This window comes from Talpa occidentalis, unplaced genomic scaffold (genome assembly GCF_014898055.3).
Source record: "Talpa occidentalis isolate TD23 unplaced genomic scaffold, MPIMG_talOcc4v2.1 talOcc4.5, whole genome shotgun sequence".
NCBI lineage: Eukaryota > Metazoa > Chordata > Mammalia > Eulipotyphla > Talpidae > Talpa > Talpa occidentalis.
This window is the reverse complement of record NW_023604861.1, coordinates 121,819,482-121,838,380: the sequence shown is the minus strand read 5'-3', so window position 1 is coordinate 121,838,380 and position 18,899 is coordinate 121,819,482. Positions and strand designations below refer to the sequence as shown.

At 38.7% G+C, this 18,899-nt stretch overlaps 1 protein-coding gene across 4 annotated transcripts in view; it reads left to right on the top strand.

Moving 5' to 3' along the window:
* SPAST (spastin) overlaps window positions 1-18,899 on the top strand; it is a 42,488-nt gene that overhangs the window by 12,535 nt on the left and 11,054 nt on the right. For 2 of the 4 annotated variants that reach the window (XM_037528259.2, XM_037528260.2), the window contains exons 4-12: window positions 4,290-4,385; window positions 12,808-12,995; window positions 13,372-13,505; window positions 13,761-13,854; window positions 15,295-15,369; window positions 16,123-16,194; window positions 17,870-17,945; window positions 18,470-18,561; window positions 18,702-18,781. In XM_037528259.2, the coding sequence (XP_037384156.1) occupies window positions 4,290-4,385; window positions 12,808-12,995; window positions 13,372-13,505; window positions 13,761-13,854; window positions 15,295-15,369; window positions 16,123-16,194; window positions 17,870-17,945; window positions 18,470-18,561; window positions 18,702-18,781 (907 nt within the window). The remainder of the gene's footprint in view (window positions 1-4,289; window positions 4,386-12,807; window positions 12,996-13,371; window positions 13,506-13,760; window positions 13,855-15,294; window positions 15,370-16,122; window positions 16,195-17,869; window positions 17,946-18,469; window positions 18,562-18,701; window positions 18,782-18,899) is intronic. The other 2 variants (XM_037528262.2, XM_037528261.2) reach the window with 1 other exon arrangement.

Here is an 18,899-nt window from a genome sequence, read left to right as displayed (position 1 = left end):
TTAAACTTTAAATGTAAGCTAGAAATAGATGAATGATCTTGAAAATGTGACCTAGCCTTTTATTTATTCATTTATTTTTAAAAGATTTATTTGTTGATGCAAACAAGAGCTGGGGTAGAGGCCAGAGGTGCAGGGGGATGAGAGGATTCACCAGAGACAGAATGGGGAGCAGACCAGGAGGACTGACTGAAATACACTGCTGAGGGGAGCAGCGGGTGACACAGGAGAGGTCTGCTGCGCCATGTGGGTAGCTCCCTGGCAGGCCGGGCATCGGACTCATGCTACAGAGGCTGCAGATAGCTTCATAGTGCTGTGTTAAACCCCTTGTGCCACCGGGGAGGCCCACTTTGAAATCTTTTTAACTGCTCACCATTTCACAGGTGGTAAAATCTCTGATCTTCATGGTGGTCTATCAGGCTCTCCCTGTTGTGACAGCTGTCCCTCCCTCCCCCACTTACTAGTTCTCTGACTTCACCTCTACCATTAATGTATTTGCTGGGGCACACTGGCCCCTTTGCTGCTTGTCAAACATATCAGATGTGTCTTTTATGGCCTTGCATTGACTCTTCTCTCTCAATCATATTTCTCCCAGATACCATACTATATGGCCAACTCACGTCAACATCTCAAAGAAACATAACCTGACTATTCTATTCAAAACTAAAATCACCGGGTCCTCCCTGGTGATGCAGGGGGTTAAGTCTCAGCACTATGAGTCTATTGGCAGGTTGTCTCAGCACTGTGATTCTATTGGCTGCCACTGCAACATGAGTTTGATCCCTGGCCAGGGAGCTAACCCATGTGGCACATCAGACCTCTCCTGTCTTGCCCACTGCTCCCCTCAGCAGTATATTTCAGTCAACCTGCCTGTTCTGCTCCTCATTCTGTCTCTGGTGAATCTTCTCACCACCCCCTCACCCCGCACCTCTGGCCTGCACCCTAGCTCTTGTATGCGTAAATAAATAAATCTTAAAAAAAAACAAAACAAACACTAAAATCCCCAACTATCTTTTGTTTACTGCTAATCCTTTATATATATATATATATATATATATATATATATTTATTTTATTTATACAAGAGCCAGGGTACAGGCCAGAAGCACAGGAGGGTGCAAAGATTCACCAGAGACAGAGCGGGGAACAGAACAGGCAGACTGATGAAATACACTGCTGAGGGGAGCAGCGGGCGAGACAGGCAAGGTCTGCTCACCTTGTGGGTTGCTCCAAGGCCACCAGGGATCAAACCGGTACTGAAGAAGCTGCAGACAGCTTCACAGCGCTGAGCTCAACTGCCTGCGCCACCAGGGAGGCCTGTGTTTACTGCTAATTCTTTGTGTTTTACTCCCCCCCCCCCCAACACCTTCTAACACACAACCTAACTTATTAATTATGTTTATTACCTGCTGTCTTCCCCTGCTGGACTATAAGCTCTATGAAGGAGAGATTCTTATCTATATCTTAAGTGCCTAGAACAGTACTCAATTGAGTTTACTTTCTTTAAGAAAAATGCATTGGAACACTTCAGCAATATACTGCTACTGTGTATGTGTTTCCATACATAAAAATTTGCACCTTACACACTTAGAAACAAGTTCTATGACTTTTTCTTCCTGGTTATTATTAAAACTAAGGATTTAATTTGTTTATTTTTATTAGGTAATAAATGTTTATGTGAATTTCTTTTTATTTCATTGAAGAAAATGTTAAATGATAAAGAAGACATATGCAAATTATTGTTTTTTCTAATTTGTATCTTTTGCCTAGACAAATGGTTTCTTTCCCAGTATGGTGATTTTAAAAGTATAATCATTGAGAAAAATCAGATGACCTACCTGTTAACTAACAAAGCAGAAAAAAGCTCCAAGGTATATTGTATCAGCCAGTTCTAGGATACAAAAGCTGTGCAGTACTTTGTGCTTTGTGCAGAAAGTGTCACTGCTATTTAACCTGTCCCAAAGGTGTGTGTTGTTGTACCATAAACCAAGCACGGCGCCTGCTTGTCTGACCTTAGAAATGAAAGTTTAAGAAAGTTAGAATAAATATACGTGCTGCATTTTTGGCCATATTCACTTATTACCTTGCATTTCTCCTTGTACAGAAGAAAAGAATCTATTGTGACAATTTTAGCAAAATAAATATGGTAAAAATTGACCCCCTGTTATGAATGAGGCACAGAGTAGGTATTTTATGTACATGAATTTATTTAATTCTTGAGATGCTCAGAAAACTGAAACTAAAGCAAGTTCATACTAATAACTGGTTGAGCGGGTGTTTGTCAGCCAGCAATATGGATTGATCTGAAAGAGGGAAAGAGAGAGCTGTCATTTTGTAGAATGGCCAGGAAGCTTAAACTGTTGCCCTTTTGGGCTTCAGGTGCTAATTGTAGAGACCCAGATCTTGGAAGAATTTGTTGTTAGTTATATGAAGTAGAAATGGGGTTGAATTAATCCATTTAAACTTTTAATTGGTTATTTTTAAAAAATAGGTAATATAAGCACATGCCACAAAATTAAAAAATTTTAAGTATGAAAAGCATCCATCCTATATACTATACCCCAGCCACTCATTTCTCCTCCCCAGAGACAGCTGCTATTATCAATTTCTCTGGGTCCTTTTTAGGGATAATCTTCACGTATACAAGCATGTACAAGAGTATGTTTATTTTGGGGGGAGGACCTTTATCTTCCCCACAATAATTTCTTAGACTCCTTTGTCCCTTTCTCCCACCCCTTCCCACTTAACCTCAGAACCTCCTATGTATGTACTTAAACACGTTAGGGTATTGTACTGATAGTTCTGCAGATAGATAATTCTGTCTGCTTTATTGCCCTTATTTATTTTTTTAAAGGTTAGTCTTATTTATGCATACAAGAGTTGGGGTGTAGGCCAGAGGTGTGAGGGGTGGGGTGGAGGTGAGAGGCTTCACCAGAGACAGAGTGGAGAGCAGAACAGGTAGACTGCTGAGGGGAGCAGTAAGCAAGATAGGAAAGGTCTGCTGCACCATATGGGTTAGCTCCCTGGCCAGGGATTGAACTCATGAGGTAGTGGCTGCCAATAGCTTTATAGTGCTGAGACTTAACCCCTTGTGCCACCAAGGAGGCCATATATTGCCTTTATTTTTTGCCTAATAGATGTTGTGTCTAATTATGACATTTCTTAGACACAACTCATGGTTTTCTTTATGTCCTTTTAAACACTCTTCTACTTTCCTGAAATACCTTTCATCTTTTTAAATCTTGAGTCTACTTACTCTGTAAAGCCCTTTTTTTTTTTTAAAAGATTCATTTATTTATTTATACAAGCACTGGGTACAGTCAGAAGCACGGAAGGGTGAGAGAATTCACCAGAGCCAGAGTGGGGAACAGAACAGACAGACTGATGAAATACGTTGCTGAGGGGAGCAGCGGGCGGCAGGAGAGGTCTGCATGCCATGTGGGACCCTCACCGGCGGCTGGGGATCAAACCAGCGCTGCAGAGGCTGTGGGCAGCTTCGCAGCCCAGCGCTCAACCGCTGCGCCACCAGGGGTGGCCCCTGTAAAGCCCTTTAGTATTTTCTTTTTTTTGTGCTGTAAAATCATTTTTATAAAAAAGATTTATAGGTGGCCAGCTACATTGAGTGAGTATCTAGGTAATTGAGACCATATTCATTTTTAAAATCTTCATGCTGTTTTTCCTACACAATGTTTTGTACATATTAGATACTCCGAAATTATCTGCTAGTGATAATAGTGATAAGGAACTGCCTCAGGTTACCAAGGCATATTTTGAACATAGCCATTCGCTTGTTAATTTCTTTTTTTTTTTAAGATTTATTTTATTTTATTTATGCATACAAGAACTGGAGTGTAGACCATAGGTGCAAAGTGTGGGGGGAGTTTTGAGAGAATTCACCGGAGAGAGTGAGAAGGAGAACAGACAGATCTACTGAAATACACTGCTGAGGGAAGCAGTGAGCCACAGGAGAGGTCTGCTGTGCCATGTGGGTTATCTCCCTGGCCACAGATCGAACTTGGTGCAGTGGCTGGCAATAGCTTGATAGCGCTGAGACTTAAACCCTTGCGCTACCAGGGAGGCACTCACTTGTTAATTTCTGTTGCTATTCTAATGTCTGAGATTTTACTAACTAAATTTTGAAGAATTTATATAAAAGCAAAAACCCTTCTCTTATAACAACTTATAACACCTTGAATGATTTTTCATTTTCACAAACACCTTTTGTTACATATTATGTGGGTTTTGTTTTTTTTTGTTTATTTTGTTCTCTTTTTACCTCCCTCTGTTGCATAGAGAAGCTGCAACCAGTTTTGCAATTCTCCAAGTCACAAATGGATGTCTATAATGACAGTACTAACCTGACATGCCGCAATGGACATCTCCAGTCAGGTGGGTTTAGGTGTACTAACATGTAAAATAATAAAATTCGCATGTAAGGTAGAATGCTGTTTAACCTGAGAGAGTGGACTTGATTTTATAATGATAGATTTAATTGTTTTTTGTTTTCAAAGGGCTATGTTGAAAATACATATCCTTATCATTCATGGTGTACAGACATGTAACAGATAAAATACAGCTATTCCTCACATGCTTTATTTGCATGTTTTGCAACTTCCAATTCCAAGATTATAAAAACAGTTCTTAAATTACTAAAATATTCTTTTCTTTATATGATATTTTCAGTGTTTGTATATTTTTATGGATAACAAGTTTTATGTAATGTTTAAGACAGAAATTTAAATTTTTCTTTGTTATATATCAATTTTCATTGCATATCAATTTTCATATATACTACGCACAAATGTTTTATCATAGTACTTATTAGAAAAAATTTGAAGGTGAGTTCACATAAGAAGAAATATCAGAATACTAGTATTTACTCTGCGTGAAATTTGTTATCCTTGAACTTTTGGATATATTTTTTTTGTTTGGTTTGGTTCTCCAACATTTTGGCTCACTTTAAAAATCAGTGACATTTTTAGCATTAATTTTATGTTCAAGGTTTAAAAGGTTTTTTTTTTTTTAAGATTTATTGTCATTTTTATGCATACAAGAACTGGGGTGCAGGCCAGAGATGTGGGGGGTGGGGAATGGATTCATCAGAGACAGAGTAGGAAGCAGGACAGGTGGATCTACTGAAATACACTGCTGAGGGGAGGCATGGGTGAGACAGAAGGTCTGCTCTAGGTGGGTTAGCTCCCTGCCTGGGGATTGAACTCAGGCCAGGTCTCCATGGCTGATGATAGCTTGATAGCACTGAGACTTTAACCCCTGCACCACCAGGGAGGCCCCAAGGCTTAAAGTTTATTTAAACATTGCTTTGTTCAAATTGTTGCTGAAAGATCTTAGTGTAGGTTGTAAGAAAACTGTCATCTGTATTCTAATATAATATAAACTTACATTTTAATAGTGAAGAGATAAAAGTTGGATTTCTGTGAATAGAAATGGCATCAACTCTTTCCCTTATGGTTTCATCCCTCCCTTAAGGAGTTCTCATTTTACTTTGGTCTCCCCATGTGGAACCCCACATCAGTAGCTGTATTCCTTTGTCTGTTCCTTCTGTTCATGATTTAAAATACTATTTCAGCTATAGAGAGAAATATTTTACCTGCTTCTCAGTATGGCAGTGAAAGGCTGACCTTTTCATAAGAAACTTTTTGAAACAAAGAAATGTAAGCATACCTACATATAGTTTCCAAATACAAATAAAAAGTTTCTGAAATACAAACATGAGATACTAATAATCCTACCAGGGTAAATAGCAAAAATTGGCTGTGGTGTGCTTAGCATACCTTTTTCTTGTTGTCTTGGTCTTCCGCTTCATTTTACATGTGAAAGTCCATTGTATTCTTCTGTTAGCCTTCCACTCCAAGAAATGGGCAGTTTTCTCCTCCTGGAATCTATTTAAAAAAATCAAGCCCCTGGTGGCGCAGTGGTTGAGCACTGGGCTACGAAGCTGCCCGCAGCCTCTGCAGCGCTGGTTTGATCCCCAGCCGCTGGCAAAGGTCCCACCTGGCGCGCAGACCTCTCCTGCCACGCCCGCTGCTCCCCTCAGCAGTGTATTTTGTCAGTCTGTCTGTTCTGCTCCCCGCTCTGGCTCTGGTGAATTCTCTCACCCTTCCGCACTTCTGACTGTACCCCGTGCTTCTATAAATAAATAAATAAATCTTTTTTAAAAATCAAGCTGATTTCAAACCCTATTAATTCATTTCTTGTTGGAGGGACATATTTCACAGCTAATTTATGCAGCACTGTGTTCGATACCCATTGAGCCTTGGTGAATGAGCTGATTCATTCAGTCCTAGTTTATTAGTGTCACCCATTTCTGGAGCATTCTGTAATGTTTCAGTTGGATGGATTACTTCATCTCAAAATAGTGATGCCAAAGTCATCTTATTATTGTCTGAATGTGTTATCTAAAATACCCAGTTTAAAAATAATGTCCAATTTTCAACTCAAAATTACTAGACATGCAAAAAAAGAGGAAAGTGTGACTCTTACTCAAGAAACTGACTCTTGAGTGGAGCCAGATGCTGAATTTAGCACAACAGCCTTTCTAAATATGTTCAAAGAATTAAAATATAATCTCATTTAACAAACTTGTAATCTTAGCAGATCGTATAAACTAAACAATGAAAATAATAGAAATTCCAAAGTTAAAAAATAAGTTGCTGAAATAAAAAGTTACCTGATAGCCTGAACAACTGATTGGAAATGTCAAAAGATTGACTCACTCTGACCTTAGATCAGTAGAACTATTTTTTTTTTTTAAAGATTTATTTATTTATTTATTTATTTATTTATATAAGCCCTGGGTACATTCAGAAGCGCGGGAGGGTGAGAGAATTCACCAGAGCCAGAGCTGAGAGCAGAGCAGGCAGAAGGACCGAAGTACACTGCTGAGGGGAGCAGCGGGTGGCAGGAAAGGTCTGCGCGCCATGTGGGACCCTCCTCTGGTGGCCGGGGAGCAGCCGGGGATCGAACTGGCACTGCAGAGGCTGCGAGCAGCTTCGCAACCCAGTGCTCAACCGCTGTGCCACCGGGGAGGCCCCATAGGTTGCGTCTTAACCACTTGCTCCACCAGGGAGGACCAGTAGAACTATCGATCCTACATTGTCAAAAAGTGATTGCCTAAGGAGCTGTAGGACAATGGAACGTAAATGGACCCAAGAAAACTTTTGGTTACAATACAAACATCTTGTATTTTGATTTTAGTGGTTGTTTCACAATTACAAACATCTTTATAAAATCATCAAATTATAAATTTTAAATGGGAGCAGTTTAATATTTATAGATTGATAAGATTAAGAAAAAATTACTGGCTTATAAAGAAAAATGATATTCACATTCCTACCTCTTTTTTCTTACCTTAACCCGAGTTTGGCTTAAAAAATGTTTAACTCATTTTGCTGTCTTTTTTCCTCATGCTTCATACTATTTTTTCAGATATTATACTTATATTGCTATTCCTGGCTTATTTTTATTATGTATTGACTTCTTAGTCAGGTGGAAGAAAATTTAATTTTCTTATGCCACTTTTACCTTTTGTCTCCATTTTTGTTTATTTACTTTTCTCTGCTTTTTACTTATAATGAAACATCACATTTAACATTACTGACTTTGCAAATATTGTTACAGAAAGCCAAGTAGTATGTTCAGTGATTTTCCTTTTGTGAGTTTTCCACACCACAGATTTTCTTAACTTTTCTTGTTCTGTAACTTAATTTTCTAATTTTTTAATTCCTTTCTATGTTTATTTCTTTTTTTTCTATGTTTATTTCTTAACCGGAAAACCTCCATTAATAGTCTTTCAATGTGATCTTGTACATAGTAAATTCTCTGTCTTTGTAATTTCTTAAAAATACTCTGATTCCTAATGACTAGATAGAGAATTGATAAAAGTTAATACTTTTTTTTCCCTGTCAGCATTTTGAACATACTCCATTGCCTATTTACCTTTGTGATTTTTGATGAAAAGTTTACTCTCACTCTTGTAGTTGCTAGTGAGATTTTCTATCCATGTAGTCTTGGTACTATGTATTACCTGTCTGAAGAAATTCTTTTCCAGTCTCTTGTTCCTCTGAAGTGAGAATTTATCATTACCCTAGACCGGTCTTGTTTTTCTTCACATCTCTGCTTTTGCTATGCTATTTCCTTTTCTTTTCTTTCTTTTTTTTTTTTAGAATGAGGGGATACTTAATTGTTTTTTTCTAAGATTTATTTATTTATTTATACAAGCACTGGGTACAGTCAGAAGTGCGGGAGGGTGAGAGGATTCACCAGAGCCAGAGCGGGGAACAGAGCAGGCAGACTGATGAAATACACTGCTGAGGGGAACAGCGGGCGCAGCAGGAGAGGTCTGCGTGCCATAAGGGACCCTTGCGGGTGGCCGGGGATCAAACCGGCGCTGCAGAGGCCGCGGGCAGCTTTGCAACCCAGCGCTCAACCACTATGCCATCAGGGGAGGTCCCTTAATTTTTTTTTAATAGTTTTTTTTTAAATGTATTTATTTATACAAGCACTGGGTACAGTCAGCAGTGCGGGAGGGTGAGAGGATTCACCAGAGCAAGAGCAGGGAGCAGAACAGGCAGATAGACGAACTACACTGCTGAGGGGAGCAGTGGGCAGCCAGAGAGGTCTGTGCGCCATGTAGGACCCTCACCCAGCGGCCGGGATCAAACTGGCGCTGCAGAGATTGCGGGCAGCTTCGCAACTCAGTGCTCAACTGCTGTGCCACCAGGGGAGGCCCCTCAATTTTTTTTTTTAATAGAGGCATGTTATTTATTTGTTTGTTTGTTTTGTTTATACATGCACTGGGTACAATCAGAAGCGCAGGAGGGTGAGAGAATTCACCAGCCAGAGTGGGGAGCAGAGCAGGCAGAAGGACCGAAGTACACTGCTAAGGGGAGTAGCGGGCGGCAGGAGAGGTCTGCGCGCTGTGTGGGACCCTCCTCTGGTGGCCGGGGAGCAGCCGGGGATCGAACCGGCGCCACAGAGGCCACAGGCAGCTTCGCAACCCAGCGCTCAACCGCTGCGCCACCAGGGAGGCCCTCAATTTTTTTTTAAGATGTATTTATTTATGCATATAAGAACTGGGGTAGGGGCCTCCCCAGTGGCGCAGCGGTTGAGCGCTGGGTTGCGAAGCCTCCCGCGGCCTCTGCGGCGCTGGTTCGATCCCCGGCTGCTCCCCGGCCACCAGAGGAGGGTCCCACATGGCGCGCAGACCTCTCCTGCCGCCCGCTGCTCCCCTCAGCAGTGTGTTTCGGTCCTTCTGCCTGCTCTGCTCCCCGCTCTGGCTCTGGTGAATTCTCTCACCCTCCCGCACTTCTGACTGTACCCAGTGCATGTACAAACAAACAAACAAATAAAAAAAAAAAAAAAAAAAAAAAAAAAGAACTGGGGTACAGGCCAGAGGTGTGGGGGGTGAGAGGATTCACAAAGATAGAGTGGGGAGCAGGATTGACTGAAATACACAGCTGAGGGGAGCAGCGGGCTAGTGAGTAGAGGTCTGTTGCGCCATGTGGGTTGCTTCCTGGTTGGCTGGGGATCAAACAAGAACTGCAGAGGCTGCAGATAGCTTCACAGTGCAGTGCTTAACCCCTTGTGCCCCAGGGAGGCCCCTATGCTATTCCCTTTTCTTTAATGTTTTCTTAATTCATTATTTCCTCAACATGGGGTTTAGAATTTTTCGTTTATTTACTGGAAAAACCTTTAATAACCTTACCACATTTTGAAATTCCTTTGAGTTTTCTTATTATTTGGGCTTATCTTTACTATTTACCATATATTGTATTTGTTCTCTACTGATTGAATTTGTGTTTGAGGCTGGGGACCATATTTCCTTATTTTTTTGCTTTTGTTTTTCTACACCTATAACTCTGCGTTTGGACACTTCATGTATTTATTTGTTTGAAATAATGAATCTTCAGACTTAGCGCTCTTGGGAATATAGGGATAATTTCAGCTCCTCATGAGTGAGATAATTCTGGAATATCAGCTCATTTGTATGCTAAAAGCAATCCAAGTTAATCTAGAGTGGGTTTATAATAATTTTCATGAATGTCAAAAATTTGATTGTTGTAATCCAAGTAAATGACTCAAAGTCGGTCTAGATTTGGATATTTGGGGTAATTGGTCAAAACCGTCCCTTTCTCAATGTTCTTTATATTTCCGTTTGTCTTAGAGGTCCTGATTTTAGTCCTATACTGCCAGTTTACCTGAGATAGACTGTTTGATTCTTTAAAAAAATAAACTGATGTCCTGTACAAATTCAGAATCCTTATTTTTCTTAAACCATATTAAGGGATTTAATAAGAAAAGCAAAATATTAGACTTTTCTTTTAGCTACTCTAATAGGCGGATAGAGCATTTGTCTTCACGGTAGACATTGTTATTAAACTCTGGTGTGTATTATATAAAAACATTATTTACAAACATTAAAAGCCTGTTTTTTAAAAGATTTATTTTAGTTATTTATGCATATAAGAGCTGGGGTACAGGCCAGAGGTGGGGGTGGAGTGAGAGGATTCACCAGAGACCGAGTGGGGAACAGAACAGGCAGATTGACTGAAATACACTGCTGAGGGGAGCGACAGGAGAGGTCTGCTATGCCAAGTGGGATAGTTCTCTGGCCAGGGATCAAACTAGTATTGCAGTGGCTGCCCATAGCTTCATAGTGCTGAGACTTTACCCCTTGTACCACCAGGGAGGCCCTAAAAACCTGTTATTTATGTGAAAGGGTACCTTAGTGCCTCAGGTAACCTTTCAGGCTTAAAGATGTTCTATACATGGGCCTCCCCGGCGGCACAGCGGTTGAGTGCTGGTTTGCGAAGCTGCCCGCAGCCTCTGCAGCGCCAGTTCGATCCCCGGCCGCCAGGCGAGGGTCCCACATAGCGCACAGACCTCTCCTGCAGCCTGCTCCTCCCCTCAGCAGTGTACTTCGTCCATCTGCCTGTTCTGCTCCCTGCTCTGGCTCTGGTGAATTCTCTCACCCTCCTGTGCTTCTGACTGTACCCAGTGTTTGTATAAATAGATGAATAAATCTTTGAAAAAAAATTAAATTATTAAAAAAAGATGTTCTGTACATATTTACTTTTGTCTATAAAGCACATAAAATACTTGGCTTGTGAAAAACCACATCTTTATAGCCTTTTTTTTTAAAAAAAAAGATTTATTTAGGCACACAAGAGCTGGAGTACAGGCCAGAGATGTGGGGGGGCGGTGAAAGGATTCACCAGAGACAGAGTGGGGAACAGAACAGGCAGACTGAATGAAACACACTGCTGAGGGGAGCAGCGGGTGAGTCCAGTGAGGTCTGCTGCTCCATGTGGGTTGCTCCCTGGCCGGCCGGGGGATTGACGTTGTGCTGCAGTGGCTGCGTACAGCTTCGTAGGTTGTGTCTTAACCCCTTGCACTACCTGGGAGGCCCCCTTTACAGCCTTTATTCTATTTTATTTTTTATTTTATTGTTTATTTATTTATTTATTTATAAAAAAGATTTATTTATTTATACAAGCACTGGGTACAGTCAGAAGCACGGGAGGGTGAGAGAATTCACCAGAGCCAGAGGGGAGAGCAGAGCAGGCAGACTGACGAAGTACACTGCTGAGGGGAGCAGCGGGCGGCAGGAGAGGTCTGCGCGCCATGCGGGACCCTCCTCCGGTGGCTGGGGAGCAGCCAGGGATCGAACCGGCGTTGCCGAGGCTGTGGGCAGCTTCGCAGCCCAGCGCTCAACCGCTGCGCCACCGGGGAGGCCCTCTATTTTATTTTTTAAAGATTTGTTTGTTTATACAAGTACCGGGGTACAGGCCAGATGCGCGGGAGGGTAAGAGAATTCACCAGAGACAGAGTGGGGAACAGAACAGGCTGACTGATGAAATACACTGCTGAGGGGAGCAGCGGGCATGACAGGAGAGGACCGTCGCGCCACGTGGGACCCTCGCCGGCCAGCCGGGATCAGACCGGCCCTGTAGAGGCTGTGGACAGCTTCACAGCACTGCACTGAACCCGCCTGTGCCACCAGGGGAGGCCTTACAGCCTTTAAATTAAGTTGAAATTTTAAAAACTCTTTGGTGGGCACAAACATTCACTTTCATACTGTTTTATAGTCTTAAAAATTTGAAACTAGGGCCTCCCTGGTGGTGCAGCGGATTGAGCACAGCGCTGTGAAGCAGTCCGCAGCCTCTGCAGCACTGGTTCAATTCCCGGCCGCCCAGGGAGAAACCCACAGGGCAGGACAGACCTCTCCTGTCTCGCCCACTGCTCCCCTCAGCAGTGTATTTTGGTCCTTCTGCCTGTTCTGCTCCCTTTCTCTCTGGTGAATTCTCTCTCCTTCCCGTGTCTCTGGCCTGTACCCCAGTTCTTATATAAATAAATAAATCTTAAAAAAACACACACTTAAAAAATTTGGAACTAAGGTAATGCAGTGTTTTTACCTTTCCCTCTCTCTTTACAACCGATCTCTAAATGCCTTTGTAGGATTTTGATTCTTAAACATTTGGCAACTTTATTTGCTTGGTAATTTTGTTGTATTCCCTTCTTGCCACATATGTGGTTATTTCTTCATATTAGAAACACATATTCCATATATTAGAATATACATCAATAAAAGAAAAAACCTGAATAACTATAATCCTGTATACCCATTGACAATCCCTATGAATACCCTAGTGTATATTCTCATTGAAATAATATTTTGAAATATTTCTGAAACACTGCGATTTTTGCAAATTTATACTAGTCTTTTTTATGACTTTTTATTACATTTAGCTACAATTTTCTAACTATGATGGTTTTACATTTTGCTTGATAGAAAGTGGAGCTGTTCCGAAAAGAAAAGACCCCTTAACGCATACAAGTAATTCACTGCCTCGTTCAAAAACAGTTACGAAAACTGGATCCACAGGTCTTTCAGGCCACCACAGAGCACCTAGTTGCAGTGGTCTATCCATGGTTTCTGGAGTAAGACAGGGACCTGGTTCTGTACCTGCCACTCATAAGGTATTTGTAGACAAAGCTTTAATTGTTGTGTTTTTACAAATGGAGAATTTTCAGCATATTATGCTTGCTTAAGTCTATTGCAATACTTTATAATACCTACAAAATTGGGAAGTTTCCATTAAGTTAAATGTAATTTTTCACTTTTAAAAATCTTTATATTTTATAACAACTAAATCCCTGGATAAAATTCTCAGTAACCCACTTCATGCCAAATGTAATTAATAGTCAATGCTAATTTTACCTTGAAGTAAATGTATAATTAAAAACAAAATATTATGTCCTTTTCCCTGTTTTTCAACCTTTATTTTGGGTACTTTAAGGCTAATAACTTAGGCAAATTATAAATGTTTTGACATTAAAATTTTGTGTCCTTAAGAGTACTCCAAAAACAAATAGAACAAATAAACCTTCTACTCCTACAACTGCTGCTCGTAAAAAGAAAGACTTAAAGAATTTCAGGAATGTGGACAGCAATCTTGCTAACCTTATAATGAATGAAATTGTGGACAGGTAAGTTTTCTATCTAAGCTGTCTTATTTTACAGTTTTTATTTTTGAATTTTACTTCTAAATTTATCAGCAATGAAATAGATAATAAATAGATAAATGTCCTTATCTAATTACATACTTAATTTTTACTGTTTACTAACTATAGCTTCAGAGTTAAATAACTACGTAAAAATGACTACATATCATAGAGTTTAGACATATTACCATAACTGAAGCATATTTTTATTGTGGAGTAAACTGAAATTCTGTTTCTTAGTGGAACAGCTGTTAAATTTGATGACATAGCTGGTCAAGAGTTGGCAAAACAAGCATTGCAGGAAATTGTTATTCTTCCTTCTCTGAGACCTGAGGTAAGGATTTTATATTATCATTTTCCTTTATATCATTCACTACTGGATCCACAATAACATAAAGAAATGTTCCAGCTAACTAAAAATCTTCTGTTCAGTGAACAAGACTGACACCAAAACAGAGACACCTTATTAAATGGGAGAGAATATTTTCACACCATACATTTGACAATGGACTGATTGATACTTACAAAGAGGTCATGAAACTCAACAAAAAGAAAACAAATAACCCAATCAAAAAATGGGCAGAAGAATTAAATATGCACTTTTCTAAAGAAGACATACAGATGAGCAAATATGCTCATCATCACATATCAGGGAAATGAAAATCAAAACCATGATTAGTTACCACCTCACACCAGTGAGAATGGTCTATACTAAAAATACCAGAAACGTAAATGGTGACAAGGGTATACAGAAAAAAATACTCCCTTAACTGTTGGTGGAAATGTAGACTGGTTCAGCCTCTCTGGAAAGCAGTGTGGCACAAATATTAATCTTTGAAAAAATTCAAACTATACAGGATAATATAAAAGATCTCCTTTCCACCCTCAAAACATACTGCATTTCAGTGTGTATCTCAGTGATCTGTTGAAATTTGTTTCCAAAAAATTTTACAAGGATTTACACTCTTATCCTTATTTTGTAGACTTCTTCCTTATACTGTCTACTTTATCACTGTAATTTTGAATTATTGTGTTTATTTTGTTCTTGTTGCTTAGTAATAGTTTCTTCATCTTTGTAGAAAAATGGGACTATTCTCAAATATCCAAATTTCTAATTAAGATGTTATCTAAAGTCAGTTCTTTATATTTTTGACTTAGAGTCTATTAACTTGATGAACTATTTGCTCCATTATACTATACATCATCTACCTCTCTCTATACCTGTTTCAAAGCTGTAGTTATAGAATCTCTTCATCATCATGTTAGACTTTACTTAGTCTTTCTATTGTTGGATTTTTGGTTTTTTTTTTTTTTTTTTTTTGATTCCCTATGTATTTTAAGTCATATGAGCTGCTTCTTATATCTAGATATTCCTTCATAAGTAGACACTTAAATTTTAGCTCCCTCGGCTAAGAATTTTATTGCTGCTTCATTTACACAATGTATTGTGTTCTCTGTGGTCTCCTATTATTGTTTTCAAGATTTAGATCTTTTTTATTCAGTTTGCTATTATTTTGGTGAGCTTTCTAAAGAAACATCTACGTTCAATATGTCTTATTAAAACCACTCAGCTTTCAGTTTGATCATTGAGGATTGGGTTTTATTTCATTTAGTTTTCTTCTGTTTTTAATTTATTAAGTGTTCTCTTTAGAGCTCTGGGCAGCACTATGTGAGAGGATATTACTGAAAACAGTGATTTTTACATAATACTTAAAATATGTGGGAACAATTGTCTCCAAAGCCATATTTATAAACTAAAGTATTTATTTTTAAGTTGTTCACAGGGCTTCGAGCTCCTGCTAGAGGATTGTTACTCTTTGGTCCACCTGGAAATGGGAAAACAATGCTGGTAAGAATTCTTTTTAAATTTGAATGTTCTATAGAGATAGCCAAGATAAAAGTATATAAAAAAAGAAACTGTATTTACATAGTTCCTCAGTCTGTTACATATGATTTCCTTTCCCCGATAATACACTTAAATTTTGAATATGACAAGGAAAATAAAAATCCACGTATGTTATCCTCAGTAGTGTGATTTTAATTTTTATCATTTTCCTAAGTTAAATAATCTAACTTTTTCCTGAGACCTACTTACCTTAATATATTATCTTCCAAACCCTATTTTATTTACGATCTTAGTTTTATTGATATACTCAGCATATGATAGACTGTTTTTTGTTTTTAAATATTCTTTTACCAAAAATTTTTGTTAAACCCTGAATACCTTTCTCCTGCAGAGCTTTTATAGAGTGATGAAATAGAGGAACAGTAACTTTTTTCTTTAGCTGTTTATCTTTCTCTGACTAGTTATTTTTCTGTATCTAGAAAGTGAATAGCACCCTCTATTTTTTTTTAACCACTCCCTTAGGGAAAAAAGAATGGAAAGAAGAGCAGCTTTTCCTAGAATCATTCCTTATTGCTGAGAAGGAAGCACAATGACTGCCATTTATTGAGGATTGTGTCATACATTTTTAGAAAATCTTTTCTTATACTTGAATGGATCAAATATTGGTTATTTTTTATTTTTATTTTTTTTAATTTCTTTGGTTATTTTTTAAGGCAAGATGTTGAACTAATAATATTTGCTTTGTGATTTTTTAAGGCTAAAGCAGTAGCTGCAGAATCAAATGCAACCTTCTTTAATATAAGTGCTGCAAGTTTAACTTCAAAATATGTGAGTGTTCTTTTTAGTGTTGGCCATTGGTACTGTGTTAAATGTTAAACACTTGGTATATAAATGATATCATGGATATCATTCATCATAATAAAAAGTTATGTACATTTGTTAGACTTTTAAGATTAGAATTATGCTGTCAAATACTATATTAGTTTGCTAGAATTGTGTGAAAAAGTACGATAAACTGTCTGACTTAAACTACAGAAATTTATCATCTTACAATTTTGAAGGCTAGTAAGCACAAGATCAAAGTATTGGAAGGGTTCTCAGTTTTGTAAAAGAATTAAAAATAACTATAAATTGAGACTCTTTTTCCAGTCACATTTTGCATACTATGTGAAAGTTTATAAGTAAAATTATTATTAAAGTAGACTTATCCACATTATACGTTTAGTACAGTGGAAAGCCCTTTTTTTGGAAGATAGGAGATAGTAGGGTTCCCCCCAAAATTTTATGTAATGAGCTAGCCTTAAGAAATTGTCACTAGGGCCTCCCCTGGTGGCATAGTGGTTGAGCGCTGGGCTGCGAGGATGCCTGCAGCCTCTGTAGCGCCGGGTTCGTTCCCCGACCTCCGGCGAGAGTCCCACAAAAAAAAAAAAAGAAATTGTCACTAAAGTCTTATTTCATGTACAAAGTGTTGATATCATACGAGATGATCTCTTGGATTCCTTCCAACTCGGAATATTTGGTTAGATGGATTTAAATCTTGGGCTGTTCATTTGTTTGAAATTTTTTATTAAAAGAATAAATGCCACCTAGAGGACAGATGTGTTTTTACAGTAGATTACCACAAACCACATGATCCTTTTATTTGTTTTGGTTCATAGAATGGTTTTAATGTAAGTCTCAGTTCCTGGGAATATCTCAAAGGTGACCATAGATCTCTGCGGCTGCTGAGAAATATATTAATATTTAGGGCCCCCCTGGTGGCGCAGGCGGTTGAGTGCCGCACTGTGAAGCTGTCTGTAGCCTCTGCAGCACAGGTTCAATCCCTGCCAGCCAGCGAGAATCCCACGTGGGGTGGCAGCCCTCTCCTGTCTCTCCTGCTGCTTCCCTCAGCAGTGTATTTCGTCATTCTGCTTGTTCTATTCCCTGCTCTGTCTTCAGTGAATCTTCTCACCCTCCTGCGCATCTGGCCTATACCCTGGTTCTTGTATAAAAATAAAATAAATCTTAAAAAAAAAAGGAAATATATTAATATTTACTGACAGTGATAATTATGAAAATGAGTTTTCAAGGTGTTATTAATAGAGTACACTTTCTTTAGGACAATACTTTACAGTTTATTTGCTTCTAAAAATGTACCCTGCAACCTAACAATTACAGAACATGTGTAGTGTAGTATATATTTGTTTTCTCCAGTCTACCCTCTTCTCACTAGTTATACCCCTTACTAATAACGATTCCTAAGTTTTAGGAAAACCAGGTGAAGTAAAACAGATGTATTTAATTTTTTTAAGTATTTAAACTATGTTAAATAGTAATCTATATTCTGAATTTATAAAGGACAATTTTCTAACATACCTCTTCCATCCTTACTCTAAGTCTTCGGTTGTTGCCAAGAAAGAAAGTTAAATTCCTAGATTCTAGGCTTTCAATCATTAAATTTAAAAAGCTATAATAATGTTTTGTATGTATTATAATCCATTGTATATATAATGCCTTGTTTTAGGTGGGAGAAGGAGAGAAACTGGTGAGAGCTCTTTTTGCTGTGGCTCGAGAACTTCAACCTTCTATAATTTTTATAGGTAAGAACATGTTTTCCAACTAAGTTAGTTGAACATTTGTGAAATTCCTCTCCTAGTATGAGAGGTTTGATAGGAAAGATAATCCAAACAGAAAAAAGTTGTTTGTTTTTTAAGATTTATTTTTTATTTTTTTATTTATGCATACAAGAACAGAGTTGCAGGGGGTGAGTGGATTCACCAGAGACAGAGTGGGGAGCAGAACAGGCAGATACACTGAAATACACTGCCGAGGGGAGCAGTGGGCAAGATGGGAGAGGTCTACTGCGCCTTGTGGGTTACCTCCCTGGCCAGGGATCACACTTATGCCTCAGTGGCTGGCTTAGCTTGATAAACATTGAGACTTTCACCCCTTCATCACCAGGGAGGCCCCCCAAAGGGAAAAGTTTTAAAGAAATACAAAGTTAAAGACTAATGAATTGAGTGGAACCCAGTATATTAGTAACTTGTGTTGTAAATTAGGTTAATCTAAGCTGACTCATATAGTTTGGCTTTTAATTAAAGACATATCCTTGTATTTGCTCTAGATGAAGTTGATAGCCTTTTGTGTGAAAGAAGAGAAGGTGAACACGATGCTAGTAGACGTCTGAAAACTGAGTTTCTAATAGAATTTGATGGTGTAAGTGTGTTGATTATGTTTTTAACATGGTAACATTTAAACATTCTGTTAAATGACCCAAACTAAAATTATGTATATCATTATTATATTTTTCTTTGTTATTACTTTAACAGTATTGAACAAAATTTTTTGGGCTACAGGTACAGTCGGCTGGAGATGACAGAGTGCTTGTAATGGGTGCAACTAATAGGCCACAAGAGCTTGATGAGGCTGTTCTCAGGTAAGGGAGATTATGTAGAAACATATTACAGATATATGTACTTATGTATTCATCTCCCATATTTCTTACTTCCATCACTCTCAGTTTTAAGACTTAAATTCCTTTCCTCACTGTATTA